The 26,092-nt window shown below is 43.3% G+C and overlaps 1 protein-coding gene across 1 annotated transcript in view; it reads left to right on the forward strand.

The window, feature by feature from the left end:
* Positions 1-26,092, forward strand: part of DNHD1 (dynein heavy chain domain 1) — an 856,151-nt gene that overhangs the window by 19,378 nt on the left and 810,681 nt on the right. Inside the window, exon 3 of the mRNA XM_085623548.1 lies at positions 5,993-6,683. Within this exon, the coding sequence (XP_085479674.1) occupies positions 5,993-6,683 (691 nt within the window). The remainder of the gene's footprint in view (positions 1-5,992; positions 6,684-26,092) is intronic.

Raw genomic sequence — 26,092 nt, forward strand, 5'->3', positions numbered from 1 at the left:
TCTATGGTTTGCCTTTTAAAAATGGTAACAAATCTCTGATGATTGGATCAAATGCAGGGAGGGGTGTGGGAGGAGCTGGGAAGGCGGGGAAAGTAAACCTTTCTGTACTGCGATATGTATTTAAGAAACTTGCAATAAAGAATATTAAAAAATAAGTCTTGGCACGAAAAACAGAGCAGGTACGTACCCTTTTTGGTTGTATGAGGAACTGGTGGGGGTCACTCGTCAGGCATTGCAGTAGTCCATTTTGGAACCTATGAGGGCCAGTATTACGGTCTTCTGTAAGTCTGTCGGAATGAAAGGGAGGATTTTTTTAAGACCATAAAATAACCCCCAGAGAACACTGCATTGATTTGAGCAGAGAAACAGAGTTTGGTGTCGAAGATGACCCCCAAGACTTTGCCTTCTGCACTAGCTTGGGAAGGTTACCCAGCTCCTGGGGCCACCAGGATGCATTGCAGAAGGAGGTCTCTTTCCCAAAGAGAAACATCTCAGTTTTTTCCGAATATAATTTTAGACAATTATTCTGTGTCACTCATCCTGAAAAATCTTCAAATAAATCTAGAGCATAAAACTTAATACCTGTCTCACTTGTCCTGGGAACTGATCAAATACATCTACGGCATAGCAATTAGTGTCTGCCGCCCTCATCCTGAGAAATTGTCAAAACATCAAGCACAGAAAAGTTAATATCTGTTTTACTCATTCGGAGAAATCATCAAAGATACCTGGAACATAACACCAAATACCTGTATCAGTCGTCACGAGACATGATCAAATACATCAATGACGGGAATCCTAACACCTGACCCACTTGTCCTAGGATCAAATACAATGAAACATAGTACCTGTCACACTCATCCTGGTAATGATTCTATTATATTTAGAACATTAAATGTAATACCAGTCTCAATCGTTTCAGTAAATGATCATATACATCTACAGCGACCTAGAAAATGCACATTTCAACCCCAAGTCCCTGACAATTTTATTTTATAGGGTTCACAAGCCAACACCTTACACAAGTGTTAAATGTGAGCCAATGCCCAAGGGCTGATCACTCTCCGGTGCTCTCAAATCAATCAGCCTAGGCTCCATTGGTCCATTCCCCCACATACTCACTAGATGCCACTTTCTACTCTGTTATACAAGTGGAGTTCCTGCTTGACAAAGACGTGATACTGAAGGGTTGAGTTTGTCGTCTCCACCAAATCTTTTGCATCTTTCAGGACTCAGAGAAACTATGATGTCTATTGTATTAGGTAAGAAAAGAATGAGTTTAGAACGCAGACTAGACTAGAAAGAGGAGTAAATTCCACAAATGTACAAACCTGTATTTTAACACATTAAGTGTCTTAGTATCTGGGGTATTCAGGCTGTTTGGGTTATTTTGAAATTTAGTAGCTGTCTATGGTGGGTAAACTCTGTAGACTGACAAGACCGCTTCAGTTTTTGTAGTCTTTGTACATCTCTTTTTGGTTTAAGTTCTATCAGCCGTACTGATGTAATATGCAAGTATCAATCATTCCATACATAGAAGATTTGATCATATTTGATCAGACAGCGATTGGATTACAGTGTCTTCTAAATTCATTAGCTACAGGTGAAGTAACCAGTCAGTTGTCTTGACTCACCCAAAAAGCTTATGGTATTTGAGAAAGTCAGAACCATTTGCAAAACATCCGACTCGGAAAAAATACCCATACCTTGGTGTCCCAGGAATGCCACATTAATTGGAGGTTCCTCTGGTCCAGTATTCATGATGCTTTCATTCAGAGTTGTAAACCCCTTATTATTCTGAGTCCCAGTTCTTCCCAACAACGGTGCATGTCAGCTGCACACTCTGGAGAGTAGATTTATTCAAATGATTATTCCGTATGAGTATGCCTCTTCTTATGTCGGTTGGGCAGGACATTGCTCTTCAGTTTGGCAGATCAGGCTTTGATCTTCCATTGAAATGCTTACAGTAAGTAACAGCTGTTATTTGGATTGAATTGTCACACAAAGAAGATCACTTATTATCTCTTGAATCACTTGTTGGAAAAATACACGATTCATGTGGCACAGGATAATGTAGCTTTGTACGAACTGGAATTTAGAACACTTGTTCTCAGTTTGATTACATTGGGCAATGATTTTGATTATGGGATTAAAAGGAAGCAAATTGAAAATAGGGAACATGTTAACCGTTTTCTCTACTTTTCCTTAAGCCTGTTTACTATGGGTATGCATCCTAAAATGTGACTTAGATATATGAAACCCTGTCCCCTAGGCTAACTGCTCTTTCATAGAGATAACACAGTGCTATTTAACTATGGGTTGCATCCTAATGTTAGGCCTATATAGGTGAAACTTAAACTGTTCTTAGAGACATCTCAGTGCTACTTAGCTATGGGTTTGTAACCTAATGTTAGGCCTGTGCAGGTGAAACTTAAACTGTTCTTAGAGACATCTCAGTGCTACTTAGCTATGGGTTTGTAACCTAATGTTAGGCCTATGCAGGTGAAACTTAAACTGCTCTTAGAGGCAGCTCTGTGCTTTTCAACTATGGATTGTATTCTAATGTTAGGCTGTCATTCGTGAAACTTAAACTGCTCTTAGAAAGAGATATCTCAGTGCTACTTAACTATACGTTTGCACCCTAATGTTAGGCTTACACAGCTGAAACTTAAACTGCTCTTGGAAAGAGATATCTCAGTATTAATTGCCTATAGGGTTGCATACTGATGCTAGAGCTTACATACGTGAAGCATGAACTGGTCTTAGAAGGAGATATCTCAGTGCGATATAACCTAATGCTAGGCTTGAGGAGGTAAAACATAAACTGCTCTTAGAAAGAGATATCTCAGTGCTATGTCACTATGGGTTTGTAATAAACACTGAAACAACCCGGGTCTTTAGCTGAGTAAAAATCAACCACTAACAGGCCAGAGTATTCCCATCCCTGATCTGACAGCTCTATAAGAGAGACCCTTCTTGAACAGGACCCATCAATCACTTAAGGTGGTAAGTTTTTATCATCATTTGGGTCTATGCACTTCAACATGACGAACCAGTTCCTGAAATAGCGATCTGGTAACGTGCAAAGAAGATGCAGCAAAAGAGGGTTATAGTCAGATCTCCCAAGGATTTTGTCAGGGATAACATTGTACCCATAGATCAGTGAAGGAGATCCTAAAGTCAGCAGCATTAAATAATAATTGTGTAACTAAAAATGGCTAAGGGTGCTCAAATGTTCTTTATTGGTAGAGTACCCCTGTCATGTTTAAAAAGCAATATGGCAATCTAGCACAAATAAGTTGTCATTATGCTAATGTCCATAGCAATGTGGTCAACATGTTTCTGCCCATTTTTGATCAAAAAGTATCGGGGCTTTCATCAGGACCTATGATACTGCTGTGGTTCAGTGTGAAAACGTGAAAAAAAGAAATCCAAAAGGGTTTGTGTGAATAAAATATTCCTACCGCACCGGTCAGTTCAGAAGAAATCAAAACCGGGTACCTGTGGACAAAAAAAGGAATTTTGAGAAATACAAACAACCTAGTTCTCATAGAAGGGGGCTCTGTGCAGCACTTTCTGGACCACTTTTTCCCAAATTGCATATGTGGTCTTGACCAAATACAGAACCAAGTGTTCTCATCTTCCCCCCGCATCAATAATTGTGCTACAGTGTCTTCCCCCATCATATCCCCAAGCAGCCTATTCTCCAAATTACCCAGCTCTGCCAGCCACATCGCAGCATGTTGCAAATGCGCTGCATAGTAGTAAAATTGCATGTCTGGAACAGCTAACCCTCCATCCTCCATATCCCTCTTAAGCGTTGTCAATGCTACCCTGCTGTGTTTACCAGCCCAAATTAAAGAGACCAACAGACTATACAATCTACAAAAAAACTTAGGCTCAAGCGGGAAAATAGAATTCTGAATGAGATAGAGGCAGCATGGTAGAAAGACCATGTTCTCAATTTCCGCCCTCCCCATCACGGAGAGAGTGAGTCTGTTCCTGAATGCGTTCGAGTCCTCAAGACCGGTCCCTACCCTATCTACATTCCAGTGCTTATGTGCTGCCTCGGTGTTTGTGACTCAAATACCTAGGCACTAGAATCCCTCCATCTCCCAGCGGAGCCCCAAAACCGGGAGTTGATCTAGCTGTTTCCCAATTTATCCACCCAAGGGAAACAAGAGCGGTTTGCAAACATTTAACTTTGAGATCAGAGACCTCCCCAAAAGCCGCCAGCAGCTGCATCAGTAGTGGTACTGACTCGCCAGGGGATCGTACATAGACAAACGTATCATCTGCGTATAGTGATACAACATGAGCGGAGCCAGCCACAAAATTCCCTCAAGGATTCCCTCCTTACGCAACAGCAGGGCATGGAGCTCAATCACAAATGCAAAAAGGAGCGGCAAAAGAGGGCAACCGTCTCTGGTTCCCCTACCGACTGCCCAAGGCTCAGAAAGCTCTGCACCCACTTTGTTACGTATAGAGGGTTCGGTGTCCAAGAGCTGCACCCAGACACAGAATTTATGTCCAAACTCCATTCCTCGTAACTCTGCCATCAAATAGCTCCATTCAACACAATCAAATGTTATTTTCCAAGTCGAGAGAGACCAGGGCCATCTCCCCCTCATCACACATGGTGTCATGTAATACTTGGGTGAGTCTACGCAAGTTATAGGTTGTACTGCGTGCTGGCATAAAGCTGCATTGATTCTCGTGAAGCAGCTCACAAATCACACGCACCCTGCAATCTGGATACCGGAAGGTTACATAATATCTTAACATCTGAATTGAGCATGGTGAGGGGCCTATAGGAGGAAGGATCTGCTGAGTCACCCCTGAATTTTAGCATAAAACACAATCCCGCCATGAATGGTCACTGGAAGGAGACCCCCCCTCCCTTGCCTCAAGAAGTACTTCCAATAATTTCTCTTTAAGCACAGTAAAATAGATTTGGTAAAACTCCACTGGAAATCTGGCCGCGCCCAGAGCCTTAGACCTATTAAGAGCCTTCATAGTGGTACTCGGGTCCTCCAGAGAGATTTCCTCCTCCAAGTCCTGTATATAGCCCATCCTCAACCGAGGCAGCCCAACCCGTTATCTTTTGCCCCATCTGGGCCAACCGGGTCAGCCCGATTATACTACCTTGAAGTGATCTACAAAGGCAGACAAGACGTCCCGGTGACCAGTCATCAATACCCCAGTAGCGTTCTGGATGGAACCTCTTTTTTGTGCCTAAGCATCCAGGCCAGTAGCCTGCTGGATTTGTCGCCCTCCCGTGTGTAAAAGCTGAAGGCATATTTTAAGGGTAGTCCTGTCTAGGGTGTCCCAATGCCTATGCATCTCCCTATGTACCCTCAGCAATGTTGATCGCTTATCTGCAGAAGATGCCTCGTTTTCTGCTGGTCAACCGGGTTTGTGACCTAATGCTAGGCTTACATTGGTGAAACTTAAACTACTCTTAGATATATCTCAGGGCTATTTAACTATGGGTTTGTATTCTAATGTTAGGCTGACATACATGAAACGTAAACGGCTCTTAAAAAAATATATCTCAGTGTTATTTTCAAGACATACGACGTGCGCTCGTTCTTTGGCTACTGGTCAGCTTTACCTATGATAAACACAATGGTAGTGCATTTTTAATGGAAGCTGTATGGGTGCTAGCAATAGTTGTAGAGCTTGAATAAAAGATTGCAATTATATTAATCCCATAAATATGTAACAAATTCATCAAATAAACTTGATGAGGGAATGAATGGCTTACAACTCTAAGTTATTTTGGGCTCAAGATTCATAGCTATTTTTATAGTTAGGTGTTAGTATATTTATTTTTATCTATAACACTCTTATAGTGTCTGGATATTCTTAGCAAAACCATTTATATGTATTTTGTTGCCATGCGTTATGGGTTTATTGTTGTAAATTCCTTATTAGTATGCAGTATTTCCAAATACAAACACATTTTAACTTTCATAACTAATCTTTGCAGGTAGTAGAGAGAGCAAAAGTACTCAGCTGCGGGCTGGAAGCTGGGCTCACAGCGTGCGACAACGGATTAACCGCCAGCTTAAAGAGGATGGTAAACCCATGAGACAGGATGTGGACCTTCTCACAGCTGAGCTCATCAATGTGTTTGTAACAACACTGCAGAAGAACAGTCGAGGCTCTTGGCTGTACCTGCAGGAGGTCTTCCACCTCCTCAGACCCTACCGAGACCACCTCCGAAGCAGGGAGGAGCTCCTGCCCTACCTAGAGAATGTCTACTACCAATACCAGAGCAACCAGGCTCTACTGTCTGACCTGGACATACTGGGTGCCATGGATAAAGCCTTCCCAAAGGACTCCTCTGTGCTCTACCACAGACCCCACCATCCAAGGCCTCGAAGACAAGGGGCACCTCAACTCCAACCCTTGACTGAGGAGTTTCATGCTGCCTCAAACCCAGCCTTCTCTGGGCAGCCGTACCCGTTTGTTCTGGAACGTGATAATTGTAGGCCCGAAGACTTCTTCCGTCCTGCACCTGTGTCTCTGCAGGACCTGTCTAGAGGCGTGAATGTGGTGGGGGCAGAGCTCGCTCAGGGCGAAGCCCTCTGGAGGTCAAGTTTGGGGACAACATCTCTCGCTTTCAGGACTGATCTTCCTGTTGAGTTCCAGCCCATGGAAGAGACTGAAGTTGAAAGGTAATTATCATTTTAGCATCTTGTCTGGTATCTCCCTAAACCCTGCTAATATTTCCGCACATCTGTTGTTTGGTGTTTCTGTAGTTCATCTTCTAGGCCATAGTACCAGTATGATAGCAATGCTTGTAATTGTATATAGTGTTTAATGCCCAGTTGTATGAATACAAAATAGTATCACACTTGAGTTATTCTTTTCTGATATTGATTCATTTTAAAGTTTTCTTAGCTGAATATGTGCTCCTACTGTACATTTCACATCTGATCTTTGAATGTATTCTTCAAATCAACAAACCAGCCGGTTCTTTCTATTTAAAACAATGCAGTGTACAATGCAGTGCACATATAGACACAGTCTTTGTATGTTTTATTATGAGAAAGACCAATGCAGAGAAATTGTTTGTAAATATCTACTTTCCAACGATTATAAAACCAAGTTCTATGGGCGTTTATGAAATAAGCATATTTTTGTGGATCTGCAGGTTGGTGTGGATCAGGTCCATAGATTAGAGCTGACGAAGGAGAAGACTCTCTCAGCTACAGAGTCTCACTGCGTGATTTAATCCATATTGTGGCTTGTGGGGTGCAGCCCGCGTGTAGTGAGTGTGAAGGTTCGTGCTTTACTGAATAGACCGAGCTCATCCTAGGATGGGTTTTGTGAAGCATGTTTTGGACGTTATACTTTAGTCTTACTTCAAACTTGGAACCAGTAGTTTTAGGATAGAGGAACTGGAGTACCAGTGGCGGCCCTAGGTAGTTCAGAGCACAATATTTTGGTTCAGTTCAGGAGGATGGTCTCAAAGTCATGTCTGATCCATATACTATATGCAATATGGTAAGGGAGACAATGTCTGCTTGAAACACTGCACCTGCAATCATTGCAAGGTCATGAGATTGCAAGTATGTTTGTGTAATGCAACAATGAATGTCTGGACTCAGATATGCACAAAACAAGCTGCCTGTTTATGTAGAAGAACATCAAGGCACATATGTGATCTTATTTGAAGTTATTGCGTTAGCATTTGTGCTGTGCACTTATATCATTTGCAAACCATAGTAGCGCTTTCACAGTCTGGGGACTCCTTCTGAGCGGGTGTGGGATTTCTATTTGGAATAAAGCATGTGTGATGTCATTGTGACTGGTCATTAAAAATGTCTGTCCTTGGTAATGACTGACTACCCAGGCCCTATGGTTAGAATAACTTTAATTGGCAAGACATCAGCAGTAGTGCCCTTGAAAGTTTGTGACACAGGTGTGACCTCTGTCTTCGCTCCTATTTGCTCTAACTATTGAACTTCTTGTTTGTCACAAATGAAGCCCCCTGGAGATTTATGGTACAGCCTTTGGGGCAAACAAACATAAATGAGTCCTTTTCACTAAAAGCGTGATGAGTGAACCAGATAAATCTCTTTAAAGCAAAATATTCCCTCCGTTCCCATCATGTCCCCATCCAGCCTCAGTTAGCTGATATTTATTGGGACATGATGAGGAGGTCCTCGCTCTTTGTTTCCTGGATGGTAACAATTCAAGTAATAAACATGAATATCATACTACAAGCCTTGTACCTATTCAAGACTTTGCTTGTGAGGACTGAGCCTCAAATATTTGCAATCCTCACCAGCTTGTCTTTCATTCCAAATCGAAGGCCTCCATACCCAGAGCCTAGTTGAATTAGCTGTGCCGGTCTTTAAAGTGTATTATCAGGCATCCCAATTGAGAATGATAATTGAATGGTCTAAATCAAAGACAAAAAAAATATGCCTTCACCTTGAGAGAGCTGTAAAGGGTAGATCTCTGTGGGGTTTGATCTGACTGGGGAGAAGATGGAGAACCTCTAACACTTATCTTAACACCCCAGTGCAAACAACTCTATTTGTCGGGTACTCCACAGCCTTGACACAAGGTCTCACTACTGGCCTATCCCCACATACCCCTTAGTTATATCAACTTCAACTTTTCTCGGGCACTCAGCATGAAAACCATTTGTCAAATGGTGGGAGGGTGTTTGCAGACCCACTTCCGAAATGGTCCAGTGAGGTGTGATTAAGTCTTTTACTTGTCCAAGCTTGATTATGACGTAGGTCAAATGTAACACCTGCGGTACTCTCAGTTGAGCTAGTGGTCAGGTCAGTGGGGTGGTAGAGGATGGTCCCTCAGCACATGTCCAGTCCTCATTGGCATGGAGAGGGATCCAGGGTGCAGATCACACTTGAGAGAGATAGCCTATGCTCCAGTACAAGTCTATTCGCCATCCACATGGGATGGGGTTTTGTTACAAAGATTGTCCTGTTGGTGTGTAAGACTTGGCTGAACTACACAAGGCTCTGGTCTGAAAGAACCCTTGATCCATAACAGGCCACAACCAAAGAAAACTATGGACAGGTGAAGGGCAACCAGCGAGCAGGTGGACACTTCACATGGCAAGAACTAACCAGAACTTTCATTGCATGACAGGAAGCTCCTTGACGTGGACACTATCATCATTGAACAAAAAACCTGCCATCCCCAGGGACTGTTTTTTGCCACTAGCAGCAACCGTGGGGAGAGATAGCTGTAGAGACTCCACGTACCTAATGGCTTTCTCTGTCTTCATGCACATTGAGGAATCCATCTAGAGAAGAACCTATTTACGGTGTTGATTCTCTTTCATCAGGAGCAGAAGTGACTCACCAATTAGGGCATTTGGTTCCTTGCCCTCCACTTTCCCTCATCAGTTTGAGGGACTGAAAGTTTGCGAAAGCATGCCTGTAGACCCTGGGAGTGACTGCAAAAAAATATTAAAACTGCTTATGACAGATTAATAGGCCATCAGTGCTTGGCCAAGCAGACATGCTCAGTTTGTTTATTTATAAAACTAATGGACAATACCCTATTTGAGAGGCAAGGCCTGTAAAAAATGAACCACACCTCTGCACAGGAGCGCAGCAGTCAATGTTTATTAATCAGTGAACGGCCAGGCATTATAAGTACTGTGTGATTGACATTGAAGGGTCCAATTAAATTTGTCAACCATGGCTTATTTGTGCTCCCCAACCAAGTATAATGCTGCATTTGTTATAATAGTAATTATTTCAGACATTTATATTGTTCACAAACAGCATCGTTATGCAATACATCAAAGGTTCCCCCTGGTTTATGTTATTTAGATTTTCCGTCAGTTGAGATATGTATCACCTCTTTGACCTTGTATACAATATTTCTGTCAGAAATGTCCAGCTACTCATGTAAATAAATTAAATATATACATATTGTGAGTGTCTGTTGGACGATGGTGTCCAATTCTGGTATAATGCTGACTGTAACATAATGGTGAGAATTCTTGGTATATTGTGGCCATGAATGGCCTGTAGTGAACATCAATAGCATGATGATTCCCGCCCTTGGTGTAACACAGTCCCTAGCATAACAATGATAGTTCAAGGCACGTGATGGGCATCCATGGTATGCTATGCTGATATATGGGCAAGCAAGGCAGAAGCTATCCATTTGGATCTGCAGTCCATGTGAGTACTTGATGAAAATGAAATGGATGTGCGTACACAGATATGTATTTACTAAAATAAAACACTAGTATTTCAGGGCAAAAATGTGTTTTTTCATGAAAATAATATGATTTTGTTTGGGAGATAGGAACATGTTAGCATTTTCTGAAATATGGATATATGTGGATATTAGGGGATACATTATTACATTTCCAAATGTATATTTAAAGCTGGTATTTAACCTATAATCCCTTCTGCTCCCTGAAACCTTATTCTGTAGGATTAGCACAACTGATTTACTGTCTGATCCTGTAAGATCTACGTAACTTGAGTGAGAACATTGCTGTGTGCTCCCATAAATTTGGTCTATTTCGTGTTGCCTGATATGGGAGATAGGTGAAAATTCCCTTCCTACCATTCCAAGTAGATTCTCAGTCATAAAATATGATTGAGACTCTACTTCGATTGGGCTGGTTGGAATGATAGGCTCTGTGCAATTTCTTTTCTTGAACTGTCTCTATAATCTATGACCTTTCAGACATCTGTTAGTGAAACTATATTGAAATATGCTGAAATTTGTAAGAATGCATTTTCCTTAATCAAGAAGCAGCCCTCCAAGATGTAGAATATCATTTTTGAGATAGATGTTTTGATTTGGTTTGAATAGATGGTTAGTTTTAGTGTTTAGTAGGATATATAAGGGTAGGTTGGTGACTGACAAGCCCACAGGAGGTGTGAGAAAGGACTGTAGAAATTTGGAAAATAGAAATTAGAGACCTATTGATATTGATAATGTGAGACATTTTGGTAGAATGCTGGCATTATCTTTACCCTGGCAAACCCACAAGATGTAAACAATTGGGAAAACTGAGCTAAGGTAGGTATTCATAAAAGGAATATAGTTGTAGTTGATACGCGGGCAGATGCCGACTTTAGACACCAATGGTTCTTCGTACTGGATTTTGGATATTCTGTTTTGCTCTTGTTAATTCCACTCATTAAATGAATCCATCAAAAAAAGGAAAATTGGAAAACCCTATTGTGCAGAAGACCACCACAGAGACAATTAAAAAATAAATGCAGCGCCAAACAGGGAATACAATTTGTGACCACTTGATTGGGAAAAAAACAGTTGCAGGAGTTTGTGAGCTCAGCACTCTTAATATAGGAATAATTTTAAAAGTTGCTAAATGCCCAATAGTGTAAAATAAAAACCCTGCGGTCATGCCAATTAAGGGCTTAAAATGTTTATTAATATAAGAAACATATCTTTGGTTCACAGAATCGGTTGACAAGATGGTCTACCCGCAATCCTGATATCGTAAACGACAAGGGTCAACAGGTTTTATAGAACTGCTATCCTAGCTAATGAGGGGTGATACCCTGAAACTGGTCACAGGATGCTTGTTTCTGGTCCAGGGAGGACCTGGCTTGGCAGTTCGGGCTGGACTGTTCCCATGCAAAACAGGGTCAAGACCGATTTGCATATGGCTGGGATCAAACTGGAATGGCACGGTGGGCAAAAAAATGATGGATTTATTCCAAGATCTCTATACTGGTGGTGGTGAATGTTTGACCTTGTTCAGAATTCTATCCATCTATTGTTCTTTTTGCATTTGTCACCCGGAGTGGCACGGGTATGCCCAGATGTGGGGCGCGTGCTCACCATGCCACTGGATTCAAGCTAGCCTGGCTGATGAGGGGTTATACCCCGAAACCGGTCACAGGATGCTTGTTTCTGGTCCAGGGAGGACCTGGCCTGGCAGTTCAGGCTGGACTGCTCCCATGGGGAACAGGGTCAAGACTGGTTTGCATATAGCTAGGTTCAAACTGGAAAGGCATGGTGGGCAAAACGTTATGAATTTAGGCCTCGATCTCGTTACTAGGGTTAATGTTTGACATTGTACAGCATTCCGTCCATCAATTGTTCTTCTTGCATATGTCACCCCAAGTGGGACGGGTTTGCCTAGGAGTGGGTCCCATGCTCACCATGCCACTGGATTCTAGCTAGGCTGGCTGATGAGGGGTGATACCCCAAAACCGGTCCCACAATGCTTGTTTCTGGTCCAGGGATATTGATAAGAACACTGGGCATCTCTGGGTCTTGTGCAGAATATGAAGCGGGATTAAGTGTCTTTTATCATCTGTTCCATAAAGAATCCATAACTCTGACAATCCTTGACTTATGAACATTGCAACAACTCTAAGTAGCACAATAATAACAACTGTGTCATTTGACAGTACAATGACTCAATTGGGATCATGTTGAATGGCTCACTCAACATGTGGCACAACACAAAGGTCAGCTTCCTCCAATTTGCTGTTAAAGTCTTGAAAAATATGGTCGTACCTTTTGACTAGATCTCTGAATGCACCAACTCCTCATTGACAATCATTCCACTTCCAATAATTGGAAATTCAGTGTTCACTGAAGCCTCAGCAATGTTTTGGCAAGTGAACATCTCAAAGTTCATCTTGTTCGATGTTGATGACCAGAGTCAAGTTGGGCAGGTATAGGCGTCAAATATTTGATGCAGGCAAAGCCAATTGTTCCACTTGTAGACATTCGTCTGATTCTCTCACATTTGTTGACAGATAGTTCAAGATAACTGTCAAAGATAATGTGCAGTTCTTGCAAGGTGCACACTGACTTTTATTTCTGTAGAACTATCTGAACTCTCTGACGTTTTGCATGGGTGAAATCTTGACCATTCGCAATTGTGACATATAGTCCACAACAACAGCAGTTTTCAGTGAGGACACCTTTTGAAATTGAAATTCTTCAAGCGAAAGTTTTTGTTAAAGCTCTTGTAGGAGTTTGTGCTTCACTCGTTTGGTTGCAGCACCTCCATCAAATAATGCATTTGTTGGAAGAAGATCATGCGACAGAATGTCCTTGATAAATTCACCCCTTTCGTTTGCTACATCCACCTCTCTATGAGCTTCCGAAAGTTCTTTTTTTTTTTAAACCTGTTTTGTAGTGGTTGGACAAAACTCTTACTAGCGTGGAAGTTTAGCTTTAGTGATTATGTCAAACAGCTTTTTCTCTTTCAATACAAATCTCTCCTGCTTCAGTTCTGTGTATAGTTTCGATCCATGTTCCAGGACATCTAGTAGACCTGTCTTTATATTGTTATACACATATTGTTTGGTCACAAAGTTGTGTAGTTGCACAGGCTCAGTTATATCAAAGGGGGTTCCTTGCTTCTCCATTAAATGAAGAAGGCTGTCAACATGTTTATTAAAGCATTCCCCTCTCTGTCCCACAAGTTTGTGGTGAGGAACAGTTTCACGATGGTCCATTAATTTTTAATTTGTCATCTCACTGACAACATTGCAAATAGAAAGGAATTCATGGTAATCTGGTGGCCATTGAGTAACATTGGCACTTGTACGTGTCTGACCAACAATTTCCTTTGAGATTTTCTGTGATCTCTGGATCGTCCGACCAGTTTCATATCTGGAGCTACACCATTGAACCTTCCCTTTCAGTCTTCATCATGTGTAAAACATTTCAACAGTACTTGCAAAGTTCTGTTTTTTCTTCACATTATTTGACAAACTCTACAAACTTGCTTTTCAGGTTTTCTGATTTTGAACTGAGTGTATTGAACATTGCCTGGCTTTGCATTATGTCTATTCAATGAAGTGCACCCTGTGCCTTGTTCACTTCTGAGATAAGATATGCAAAACCTAATTTGTCATTCTTGTTCCAGAAATCATTCCAGCACAATGTTTCTATAGCCAAAGATATGATTAGTATACCTTTTTTAATTGTTTATTTTTGACATTTGCATATAATCGGCACAGCTCGTACAGGAGTTCTGCATCAAGTAAATTTGTAACAATAAGAAGAAAAATAATACAAGAGAAGAAAAGAGAAACAAAAAAAGGAACTTCACAGTCACGGCATTACATATTATATTCAGTGCATGTTAGCGAGGGCGTGTTACAGTTTTCATCATTGGATGTGGGTAATGAAACCAGCAAGTGACAGCATCGATTGTAAGTCATATCCTGGTAGTCTATGTAGAGGCCTGCACTTTGTGCTACGGTCACAAATATGTGCTAACCTTATGAGTCTGTCTATTTATTTAAACAACTTATAAAGCGCGCAAATACCTGTAGGTGTCTCGGCGCTATGTGCTGCAGAAGGTAGGCTTAAGGCAGGAAAGAAACCTATTACTTGAAAAGCCAAGTTTCTATTTGTTTCCTGAATGATAGCCGAGTAGGACTAGCCTTAATCTGCCAGGGCAGAGAGTTGCACAATTTAGCAGTTGCTACTACAAAACTTCTGTCGCCCCAGTTGATTCTCTTGGTTCTAGGGACGACAAGAAGATTAGCACCTGCAGAATGAAGAGATCTAATAGAAGTGTATGCCTGAAATGATTTCTTCAGGAATTCCGGTCCTGTATTGTGAATGGCCTTATAGGCAATACAGAGAGCTTTGAATTTAGTTCTGCTTCTTATGGGCAGCCAATGGAGCTGTCGCACCCCATTAGAAATGGACTTAAATTTGGAAGTGCCCGACAGTATCCTAGCAGCCGCATTCTGCACCAACTGCAGCTTACTAAGGACCCTTTCCTGTGCATTAATTAGAAGGCTAATACAATAGTCAACTTTGGACATCACCAGGGTGGAAATAAGCTTTCCCCTGGCACCAGCCAGGATTAACGGCAGCAGTTTCTTTATCACTCTTAGGACATAAAAGAATGCGGAAACCACTGCGTTAGCATGATGATTAAAAGATAGCTTATCATCGAGCATGACACCTAAGTTCCTGGCTTTAGTGACCGGGATTGGGTGTGATCCTAATATATTTGGCCTCCAGCCTGCAGACCACTCCGGGGATACATTTCCAAAGACCATAACTTCTGTCTTGGATGAGTTCAATTTAAGGCAATGCCTTGACATCCAGGTACTAATGGCCAGCATGCCATCGTGAAAGCTAGACGAAACTGCGTCCCCGTTTTTATGCACGGTGAGCACCAATTGGGTGTCATCTGCATATGACGTGAGACCCAATCCAAAAGATTTGATTACTCGTGCTAGGTCAGTGATATAAATATTGAAAAGAGTTAGACTTAGCGAGGATCCTTGCGGAACTCCACATGAAAGTGAAAAGACTGGGGAATTAAAGTCACCCAGACTAATTAGCTGGGTACAATTGGATAGAAATGAAGACAGAAGGGCTTTTGCGTTGTTCCCAATGCCTAGGGCGGAGACACGATTGATCAGCGTGGCATGATCAACCATGTCAAACGCCGCCGATAGATCCAACAGCACAAGTACCGCTGCACTTCCTTTATCTAACACAAACCTAATTTCGTAATTTGCTTTGATGAGTGAGGTTTCTGTGTTATGACCTTTCCTAAAGCCAAACTGGGTATCGTCCGACAGCTTAATCTCCTCAATAAATTGAGCCAGCTGAGTATTCATAATTTTTCGACGACTTTGGCAGGCAGAGGGAGACGCACAATTGGTTGATAATTGTTGGTTTCCTCTGGATCCAGATTAGTTTTTTTTTTTAAACGGAAGAATAGAGGCCTTTTTTCCATTGGGAAGGATAGGTCCCTGAGCGGAACATGGCGTTGAAGATGTTGGCCAGGTTTGTACCTAATAAATCTGGAAACAGTTTCACAACTGAGGGGGGCAAGGATCAAATGGTGAACCAGATTTGACCGTGTTTACCAAATCAGTTATCTGTTTCACTGAGACTGGCCTAAATTCCCTAAAGTCAGAGCTTTCCTGTCCCACACTATTTAAATCTAGCTTACTCCTTCCTTCAGAGGAGGCATTAAAGTTCGAATAGATTTGCCCCACCTTGTCCTGAAAACTGAGGGCTAATGAGTCGCAAAGTGCTTGGAATGCTATCTTAGTAGAGCTGTCTACTAGCCCTGCTAATTTAGAGACCACCTGAAACAACTGTTTGGAGGAATCTTGAGCGGTTTCTATTTCCCTGGTATAATAGTTACTTTTTTCTGTTAGTATAAGGCATTTATAATTTGCTAATGCCAACTTGTAAAGAGATTTCTCTTGGCTGTCATAATCTAGGCGCCAGCGCCTCTCTTGTTTCCTACACCGTTGTTTCTCCAGCCTCAATGCCTCAGAGAACCATGGGGCAGAAGGAGTCTTCCTGTTTTTGGAAACAGTTTTGAACAATACTTGTTTAGAAAAGGCGTTTTGGAGCCAGTCAGTATAGTTTATGGTGGCCAGTTCTGGGTCTCGAACAGCTATTGGCTGAGTATCAGCTAGAAGTTGTGTGAGAAGAGCCTGATCTATACCACTCCAAGCCTTAAACTGTTTGGGGGGGGGACAGAACTGGAGTGCACGGAAGTCGGGTGAAGGATACCAATATTGAAAAGTACTGCATGATGATCAGACCATGTCAGAGGGAGGATCTCGTTTACCAAGATCTGCTCATTGTTCGTCAAAAGACCATCCAGTGTGTGACCAGCCAAATGGGTAGGGCCACTGACTCTTTGGAGGAGTCCCAAAACGTCGAACTCTGAGGTAAGGGATATAGAATCTTTTTCTTTTGTGGCATCCAAATGAAAATTAAAATCTCCTAGAATGGTAAAACTGGATTCATCAGCGGTGGGTTCCAGAAGGTTTCCAATCAGTGCTAAGAAGTCTCCCCTGGCACTCGGTGGGCAGTAAAGGAGGGTTCCCTTAAATGATTGATGATTGGAGAGCATTATATTAAAATGTAAAGCCTCGCATACCGTGGATGGAACCATCTCTATCTTTACTAGTAAATCATTTCGGTGTTTGAGAGCCAAACCTCCCCCTCTTTTCTTTAATCTATTGCATCTGTGTGCAGAGAAGCCGTCAGGAGTGCCAGTACAGAAGTCAGGGCCAGCTGAGGGGTCGGCCCACGTTTCCATAATAAATAAAAGATCAAGGTGATAGTTATCAAGAAACTCCGCTATTTCATATTTGTGCTTTGAGAGAGAGAGAGCGTGCATTGATAAGGTCCGAGTAGACCCTGTCCTTTTCCTGATGCTTTTTTGTCTGTGTTTAACTGATCACAGATTCAGCCAAATCTGTCTGTACCCAATCTTGGGCCTCCAATACGAACCCACAGGTCGAGAAGAGAACTTTGGCCCTGTCTGGGAGGTTTTCAGGATTAAGGCGGACACAAATGTGCTCGCACCTATTACCACGTTTCTTAAAGTCAGTTAGTTCTTTACTGGTATAGAGAAATACACATTGCTGTAATCCTGGAGTGGGTAGTCCAGGGGTCCTGGCGCTAGCCGCGGTCGAGGCGCGGACTGGCGCATACGGGCTTGCCTTTGGCGCCCCGGCGGCGCAACCGCCGCGTGCGCCCGTTGCGCTACGGTGCCATGCTGTGCTTTATTGTGAAAGAGGCGGAAGAGCCCGGCGGGGCCCAGCGACTAGCGCGCCAACCTCTCTGCGCGCCGGAAATGGTGTGCGATGTAGTCTAACAGCGCTACTCATCTGCTCCCCATGCTTCTACTGAGGTCAGTCGGGGCTCAGTCCCTGCTGTGACCCCGTAGGGATTTAGATCTGTTTGCGCCCTGTGCTGTGTCTCTCAGTGACCCTCAGTCTCCCGTCCCTCTTGAGTGGTTGATACAGTTTCTGGAATAGTAAAAAGGTAAGTTTTGAGGGGTTCCCATATGTCCTTAGGTTTTGACGAGGGTGGTAGCAACTCTGCATATGTAAGGTCTTGCCCCTGCCATGTTGTCATATCCAAGAGCTAGTCCTTGAATTTGGGAGCTCTGCCTCTGCCCCATTTGCACGCGACTTTGCGTTTTGCTATTAGAAAACCTAATGCTAGCAACTTCTTATGTGTTGTGTCAGCTTCGTCGGAGTATCCCAGTATAGCTGTAACCGGGGTGGCCTGCAGGGTAGGTCCCACCATTTGTTCCAACGCACTGAACACCCATTGCCAATATTCATTGACGTTCGGGCATTCCCAAACCAAATGTAGGAATCCTGCCCTTTCCTGCCTGCAGCATGCGCACCTGTCATCGTCCCTCAAGTGGAGCCCATAGAACCTGGTGGGTGTATAGTACAGTCGGTGTAAAAATTTGTAATGTATCAATTTTAACCTGCTGTTTGCTGAGATATATTCTGTTGGTTTGCAGCAAAAATCCAGTTTTTTGGTGTTTATGCTCCTAACTTTTCCTCCCAAGCCTTTCGGGCTGATAACTGAGGTGTTTTTATAGAACTTTGTGTGCTGTGGTATATGCGCAAAGTCACATCCTGGGGTGGGTCGGTTTGGCGTATATCGTGCAGTGGTACTAACGTCGGAGGCTCCAGTGGAAACTCCGGTGTGATTGCTCGGACACTTTGTCTTAGTCTAACAAACATGAACAACTCCATGGTTGTGGGGGCGTTGTCTCGAAAGAATTGTTCCTTTGTTAGAAACTCTCCGTTTTCATAGAGGTCTCCCCATGTTTTCCTCTGGGCTGCCGAGAGAATTTAACAAGGCGTACATTACGCAATTAGCCCATATGCTCAAGAAGGTATTTGAGGAAGCGTACGAAGACGGGATACTCCCAGTGACAATGAGAGAGGCCATGATCACCTCTCCGCTCAAACCGGGTAAGCCGGCTGAGCATTGCGAATCGTACTTACCACTCTCGTTGATTAACTGTGATACCAAAATCCTTGCCAAGCTCCAATCAAATAGGCTAAAACTACTGATGGACAGACTGGTTCTGCCTGACCAAGCTGGGTTTATTCCCGGTAGAGCGACATCACATAACATTAGAACCTTGTTCACGATCTTGCAGGATATATACCCAGACATCGCTGCGGTGGTGGTTTTCCTGGACGCCACCAAAGCATTTGACTTGGTGGAATGGGATTACCTCAGCGGTATTCTGCGACATATGTAAATGTCCCCTGGTTTTCTAAGATGGGTAGAGCTTTTGTATCGGAAGCCCCTGGCCACTGGGCGTCACATGTAGATTCTTTTTTAGGAATTCTTCAACCTGCTGTGGGTTCTGGAAGAGATGTTGCTTCCCCTTGTGAACGACTCGTAATCTTGCTGGGTATAGCATGGCATATTCCAAATGTGCCTGTTGGAGCTTCCGTTTAACCACGGCAAATTTTCTCCCTGCTTCTTGAACAGAATGGGTGAGATCAGGATAGAAGCTGAGGGTGTTGCTTTCATATTCTAACCTTTTTTTTCGCAAGCTAGCCGCAACACAGTGTCTCTGTCGCGGTAGTTGAGGAATTGAACCACTATGGGTCTGGGTGGCGCATTCAGGGGTGGTCTCATCCCTAGTGTCCTGTGTTCCCTTTCGACCAGAAGTTGTTTGGAGAAAGCTTCTGCACTGAACACGTCACAGAGTAGCTTCTCTATGTATTCCTCCATGCGGCCTGTATTTTTTGACTCAGGTAGGCTCAGCACTCGGACGTTGTTTCGGCGCGACCGGGCCTCAAGGTCTTCATTTTTGGCAACGATTACCCTCAGTAGTCGATCCATCTGGGAGATCTGTTCTTTGTGACTTGTCGTGTTATCTTCCAGGTCTGATATTCTGGTCTCTGCTTCTTTAATCCTGTGTCTATGTTTCTCAATTTTCTGGACGATTGTGTCCGTGCGCGTGGACATTGAATCAATTTTGGATTCAATGGAAGTCATTCTACTTTTCATGGTGAGGTGTTTTGCTTTCCAGTCGTCTTCCTGGTCGTCAGGAGGGAGTCCGGCCTCGGTCTGTTCCTCGTGCTGCAAGCGTGCTGTTTTTCAGGCCTCGAATGGCAACTTCGATTGTTTACCATCTGTTTGCCCCATCTTGTCTGTGCTGGTGCTCTGCAGTGCCTTGGTCCACTGTTCACGGCGATACTTCCCTACAACGGTGCTTAGGATGGCTGGGGTTTCACTGTTAGTGCAGTTTCTGAGGGTTGGTGCCGAGCCTTCACGGTGTAGCTCTGCCCCGGTTCAGCGGGCCACTGTTAGTGTCCCTGCCACCTCGGGGGTGCAATGTATGCTGCCAGGTTCCAGATGGGCCCTGCGTGGGTCGGGTTAGCTCAGGCCTATTCTTCGATTTTGGGCTGCAGCACCGCAATGTGTACTGTGAACAGAACTGGGGCGCGAGGGTGGTGCTTTTTTTATATCCCTGAGTTGTTGTGATAGTTTTCAGTTCTGTTGCACTTCAGACCCCCAAGTTCTCAGTCTCTCATATAGCACCGATTCAGCAGGGCAGCTTCCACCACTTACTGCAGTGTCATTTGCCCCGTGGGGGCACAAGGGGGTCCAGCTGCCACTCCCCCACCTCTATAACTGGCCCACAGAAGGCGCTATAGGCATTGCTGTCCCTCATGGCTAGGCTCCCCAAATGGCAGCTGCTCTGCTTTCTCGTGATGTGAGCATTAATTGTCCCGTAGGGGGCCGGGGGCCACGCTGGTGTATCGCTGGTCACAATTTTTTTCCCCCAGCCTGGGAGGGGGGGTGGCAGGGGGCTGGGATGGGGAGATCTCCACTTGCCTCAGCCCTGCTGCAATGATTCCATCCCAGGCTCCTGAAGAGATTCCTTCTCACCTTGTCCTGCAGTGGGGGGGGGGCAAACGATGGACCGATCAGGTCATTCAAGGAGCTTCGTGTCCCGCAGGTGTCCTCCACAGATCACGGAGTAGGGGGGCGCGCAGCGATCTCTGCCCTCACCTCGTGCACAGCCGTGGGCTCAATTAGTAGGTGCTCCTGCTCCCGAGCTCCGCGCTGCGCACTGCTGCATCTGCTCATTCTTACCCGCAGTTCTTCCTCATCGGGCCGCGATCCGGCAGCACTGTGCAGGACATCGGGGGCTTCTTCGGTTGTTCCAGTGTCGGTTTTTATGCATCGGGTACTCTAGTTTACGTTGGTACCGCATATTAATTTAGTGTTTGCGGTCCGGGCCTACAGAGCCTCATCAGCATGCGGCCATCTTGGTCGCGCGCCACCCATGATGAGCATACCTTGTAACAAACAAACATAAGTTTTCCGCTCAATACTGACTGGACAGTTTTGCTTTCAAAGATTTCAGCATCAATCTTCTTGCACACCACAACACAACTTTTGTCATGTGGAAATAGCCCATCATTGGATAAAGATCATCAAGTTCTACTGGCTTGCTCACAGAAATGTCAGCTACAATGCAGAAAACACCTTCATTGCAATAAATTGGCAGGATAGGCTGGTCTTCAAGCTCGGCATGCACATTTTGGACATTTTTTAGGACTGTTTATACTGCTGTGTAATTTATGACTGGAGATGGTTACTGGTAAATCCCCAACCTTCTTCAGTGGGACGGTATTCTGGGAGATCAAAGCATGAATTTCACCCACGGAGGAACTGACTTTTCTCCATCCTTCAGTCCACACCGAATAAGCAATATGATAAATTCAGTTAAAACAGCTTTGCGGATCGCAGCATAAGGTAGAAGAAGATCCATGTCCTCAGCCACTTTGAAACTTGGCAAGGCAGTTGGGGGTATAAGTTTGCAGTTTCTTTTGTTTATGCCTACAGTTGACACAGCTTGTTTTCCCACAGCTACTTCATTGGTACAGTCTTGTAAAAGCACCATGGCAGTATCATGTGTGCTAGATGTTCCAGACAAAAAAGAGCTGCTTTCAAAATCAAAATTATCAAGAGCAGCAATTGTAAATCCTTTCCTGGTAAAGTGACTTGCAAGTGGCTTCTGTCGGATACACCAGATTTTACAGCACGAGCTGCTAACACGTTCCTGCTACGTACTATGCCATTATAACTTGTTGACACACCAATCCTAGTCATTGAAGTGATTAGCTTTCTAGTTTTGCACTTGTCATAGATTGCCTGGACAGTTATCATTTCTAGCGTTTTTTTTTTCTGGTGATGTAATTCATAATACATGTTTTATAAATACAGTCAATTTTGGCTTATATCTTCAAAGCCATCATCAATGCTGTTGCCTTCAGTTCCAAACTCAAGAACTTTACTTTGTAACACTTTTGCTTTACTGATATTAAACAATGATGTAAAAAATGTTAAGACAACATCAGGCATTCTTCTTGACTCCCATGATTTGCGGAGCTCTGGGGCATCACAAAATGTGTCATTAAGTCCAAAATCTAAGTCTTTCAGGACATTTCTTTAAATGGTTCCTGCTCATTATACTACATTCTGTGATATTATTTTGGCAGCAAGAACTTCAGGAGTCAAATCAGCTGACAACACCATAAGTGGCTCATTCTTTTAGACTGACAAAAACGAATTCTGTCATTGTACATTCTCACCAGAAAAATTGTAATTTCATTATTATGGATCAGTACAGTTTCATCAATGCTGACCATTATTGCTGTGAATCCTTAGCCAGCACTCAAGAGTGGCTTTAAAACTTCATTTGCTTTTTCAAAAAGTGCAATCTTAACTGAAGGTCGGTGGTTACGTTGCTGCTGGGAGCTCATTGTACATTCATATTTTCGAATGTATGCGCGCATGCAGTTTGGGTGGGGTTACGAATCTGCTACAAATACTTTCACCTCGCTGTTTAGATCAGCTACTCGGCTGAAACCTTCATCTTGGAAGAAACAAGCTACAGATAAAAACATGTTTGCCCTTTGAGACCCACATACTCTGTGCTTTGTTCTTTTGTCAGTTCCTTTGACCCTTATTCTGGCTAAACCACAGATAAAACATTGAAGATCCTCTGCTTTCTAATCAGTTGTTGGAGGTGGACGAGGGGGATCCATCGATTTTCTAAGTGGATGGGCATTGGGTTTTGTTGTTGTCGCTTTCTCAGAAGACTCAGATTCTTGTTGTGATTCACTGGTTTCTGATATTTTTGTCGATTCTTTTTTTCCAGGCTTGTGGCATTTGTTGTTACAATGATAAAATATTTGATCCTCTTCACCCATCAGTTTAAATCTGATCTAGGACAGCTGGGTTAGAGAGGCTTAAAATACGCATGTCGGACTGGGCGTCGCAGAGACGTACGCACTTTAAAGTGCACAGCCCACCACTGCTCCCTGCTGCAACAATGGCCCGTGCTGACACTCGGTCTGGGACAGGTTGATGAAGAATAAAATGGTAATAAATAAGCTTTATTACCATTTTATTTTTCAAATCCAAAAGACTTTATTCGGATAACAACGTATCCATAAAAGTGAGGCATATACAAGCATTAAAATCACAATAAATAATTAGATAACATATCAAATTCATAGTATAGCAGGCAGTAAACGGATTAGCTAATAAAAATACAAGTGTACTTTACGGATCAAGCATAGATTTGCGGACCCCTACGGCTATTCGCAGAAAAATACCAACACGACGGATCAATTCATCATTTTCCAATTGTAATATACAGTTGAGAGTATCAGTTAATTTAATAGGTAACATTTTTTTGAAAAATGGGATTAGCAGCCATTGTGCATATTGTGTGTAATATTTGCGGATAAATAAAAAGTGACATAGTGTTTGTCCACTATGTCCATCGCATGGGCATGGCAGGGAATCAAGTTTTGCCATATACCCAAGGGGAAAACAGAGCAAATGTCTTATGGTCCCAGCTTAGGCGAAAGAGAAGTCCTCTCTCCCAATGCGATATTGCTAAGGTGATGTAGCTAGGAAAGCAATATTTGGATTCCCTCTCTAATCTTTCCTCGCTATAAAGTGTATACAGTGCTGACCGAAGCACTTTTTTATCAACGGTCTCAGCTGTATTTGGGTTAAAAAACAATCCATCAAAATTTACACTTTCCAAACTCGTAATAACCCCAGCAAGCCATGGAATATTCATCCCTTTCTCGCAGCTGATACAATCATCTATTATCTCCCTTGTAAGGGATGCTGCTGGGTTTTTCTTTATGGCTAGCCAGATCAGTGCAGGGCGTGCCCTTATAAAATCTTCAATGTATCCTAATTTTAGTTCAGTATGACATACGTATTGAGGGGGTGGAGATTGGTGCGCCCAAAAGCTTTCTGCAAAATCTATTTTCCTCTAATTGGACGCTGGAGCATTTAGCAATGCCCCAAACCTCTGCGCCATAAGTGGCTATTGGTATGCACTGTGACTTAAAAATCTTTAAAATCGCTGGAATTGCCCCTGATCTTTTTAAGCGAGGGAGACTGAGGATTGAATTTAAGGTCTTTGAGAACTTGTTCTTACAATACACCATATTTTCAGATCAGGTGCCGTTCGCAGCAAAGACCATCCCCAGATAGGGAGAAGTGACGGTGCTGGTTAATTTTTGCTCTCCCACGGTAATAGAGCTTAGGGATATTTCCTTGGCCCACAGGACATTATAAATGATTTCCTAAAATGAGTACATAAGTCTAAATCAGTCATGAAGTCCGTGAATCCTCGTACTAAAGTGCGTAGTGCATTTGGTGTCCGTCCAATTAAAAACGCATCATCTGTGTATAAAAGCACCAGGAGAGTTCTACCTTTGATTCTAGGAACATCATCAGTGAGTTTAATCAGCGATTTGTGCAAATTGTTTATGTAGATAATAAAAAGGAGGGGGGCTAGGACGCACCCTTGCCTAACCCCTCTACCAACACTGATATCAATATCGTTAGACATCTCACCCCCGCCACCAATCCTAACCCACGCCTGCAGGTCCCTGTGCAGGTAGGCCAGAAAGGGGACAAGGGCCTCGTCCAAGCCGTAGGCTAAGAGGATGGACCATAGGCGAGACCTATTGACAAAGTCGAAGGCGGAGGTCAGATCCATAAAAGCTAAATAAAGTGGCGAGTGCTGTGCTATGGTTTACGTCCCAATGATCAAATTAATATTTAAACACTGCTCGTTAATACCAACTTAGCCTAGTTGGCATTGTTCTAAAATGTGATTGTCCTCAGCCCAAGGTGTTGTCTATTAAAGAGATCGGCCTATAACAGCTAGGTTGTGAGCGATCACCATTTTTAAAAATTGGGAAGATTATGCTAGTGGTTCACGATTTTAGCAATGGGACGTTGACTAAGTTATTAAAAACATTTAGCAATAATGGGTCCCAAAAGTCGGGTTTGTATTTAATGAGGTCAATAGGTAGCCCATCTGGGCAAGGGGCTTTATTGCCCTCGCTCTGGCGTATGGCCTCCTCGACCTCTGTTATCAAAATTGGAACCCCAGATGGAATTGTGCGCTTAAAAGGGTCAATTTCCAAAGTTGGCACTGAGTAAATTGTTGAAAAGTGACTTTCCCAGGTTGTACTGGTTATGTTGCAGCTTATGGAGGTTATTTTTTTTTTTTTTAAACAAACTTTATTTGTTTTTAAGTTACAACTAGTAGGCAGAAATCAATGTCAATTCCTGGTAATGTAAATTGCAAATGCCCGTATACTCATTCAAACCCATAATCTAGAAAGAGCCCCATTACACCCCTTCATGAAAAATCTCTAGTAAAACATTCAAAAACACAACAAATGTAGACTTAAGGAAATCCCAATTCCTATCAGAATAAACATTTCAGCCCTACACTTAAGCTAATCCTACCTTCGATTAACCCAATATAAAACACAAATAAATCAATCTAATCTACCCAAATTCCGGCCTCCCCACCCCCCTCCTATCTTCCCTCCACCCAGGCATGTTGCTACTAGTATTGAAACGTACAGTAACATCCATCATCATCACTTACATACACTTGATCCCATGGTCCACGGCTGTAAGCATGTGCGTGGCTCCCAGCCCCTGATTGCCTATCTGATGCGCTGCAAGCTCTTTCCCGTCTTCACTGTGGTGAGTTTGTGATGTGTTGTTCCGGCCCCTGTGCAATGGGTGTAGAACCACTCTCTCTGTCTCTATCACTGTCTGGATCTGCCAATAATCCCACCAAGTGCTCCCATGCCCTGGCCGCTTCCAGCGCCCTCTCGCTCCCTGATCTCTTTGCCATTTGCAATTCCTTCATCCATCTGGTTATGCTAGGGGCCGCTCTCGCTTTCCAGTGCCTCGTGATTCCCCTCTTGGCCAGCAATAACCCCATGTCTATAAACTT

This window comes from Triturus cristatus, chromosome 8 (assembly GCF_964204655.1).
Source record: "Triturus cristatus chromosome 8, aTriCri1.1, whole genome shotgun sequence".
NCBI lineage: Eukaryota > Metazoa > Chordata > Amphibia > Caudata > Salamandridae > Triturus > Triturus cristatus.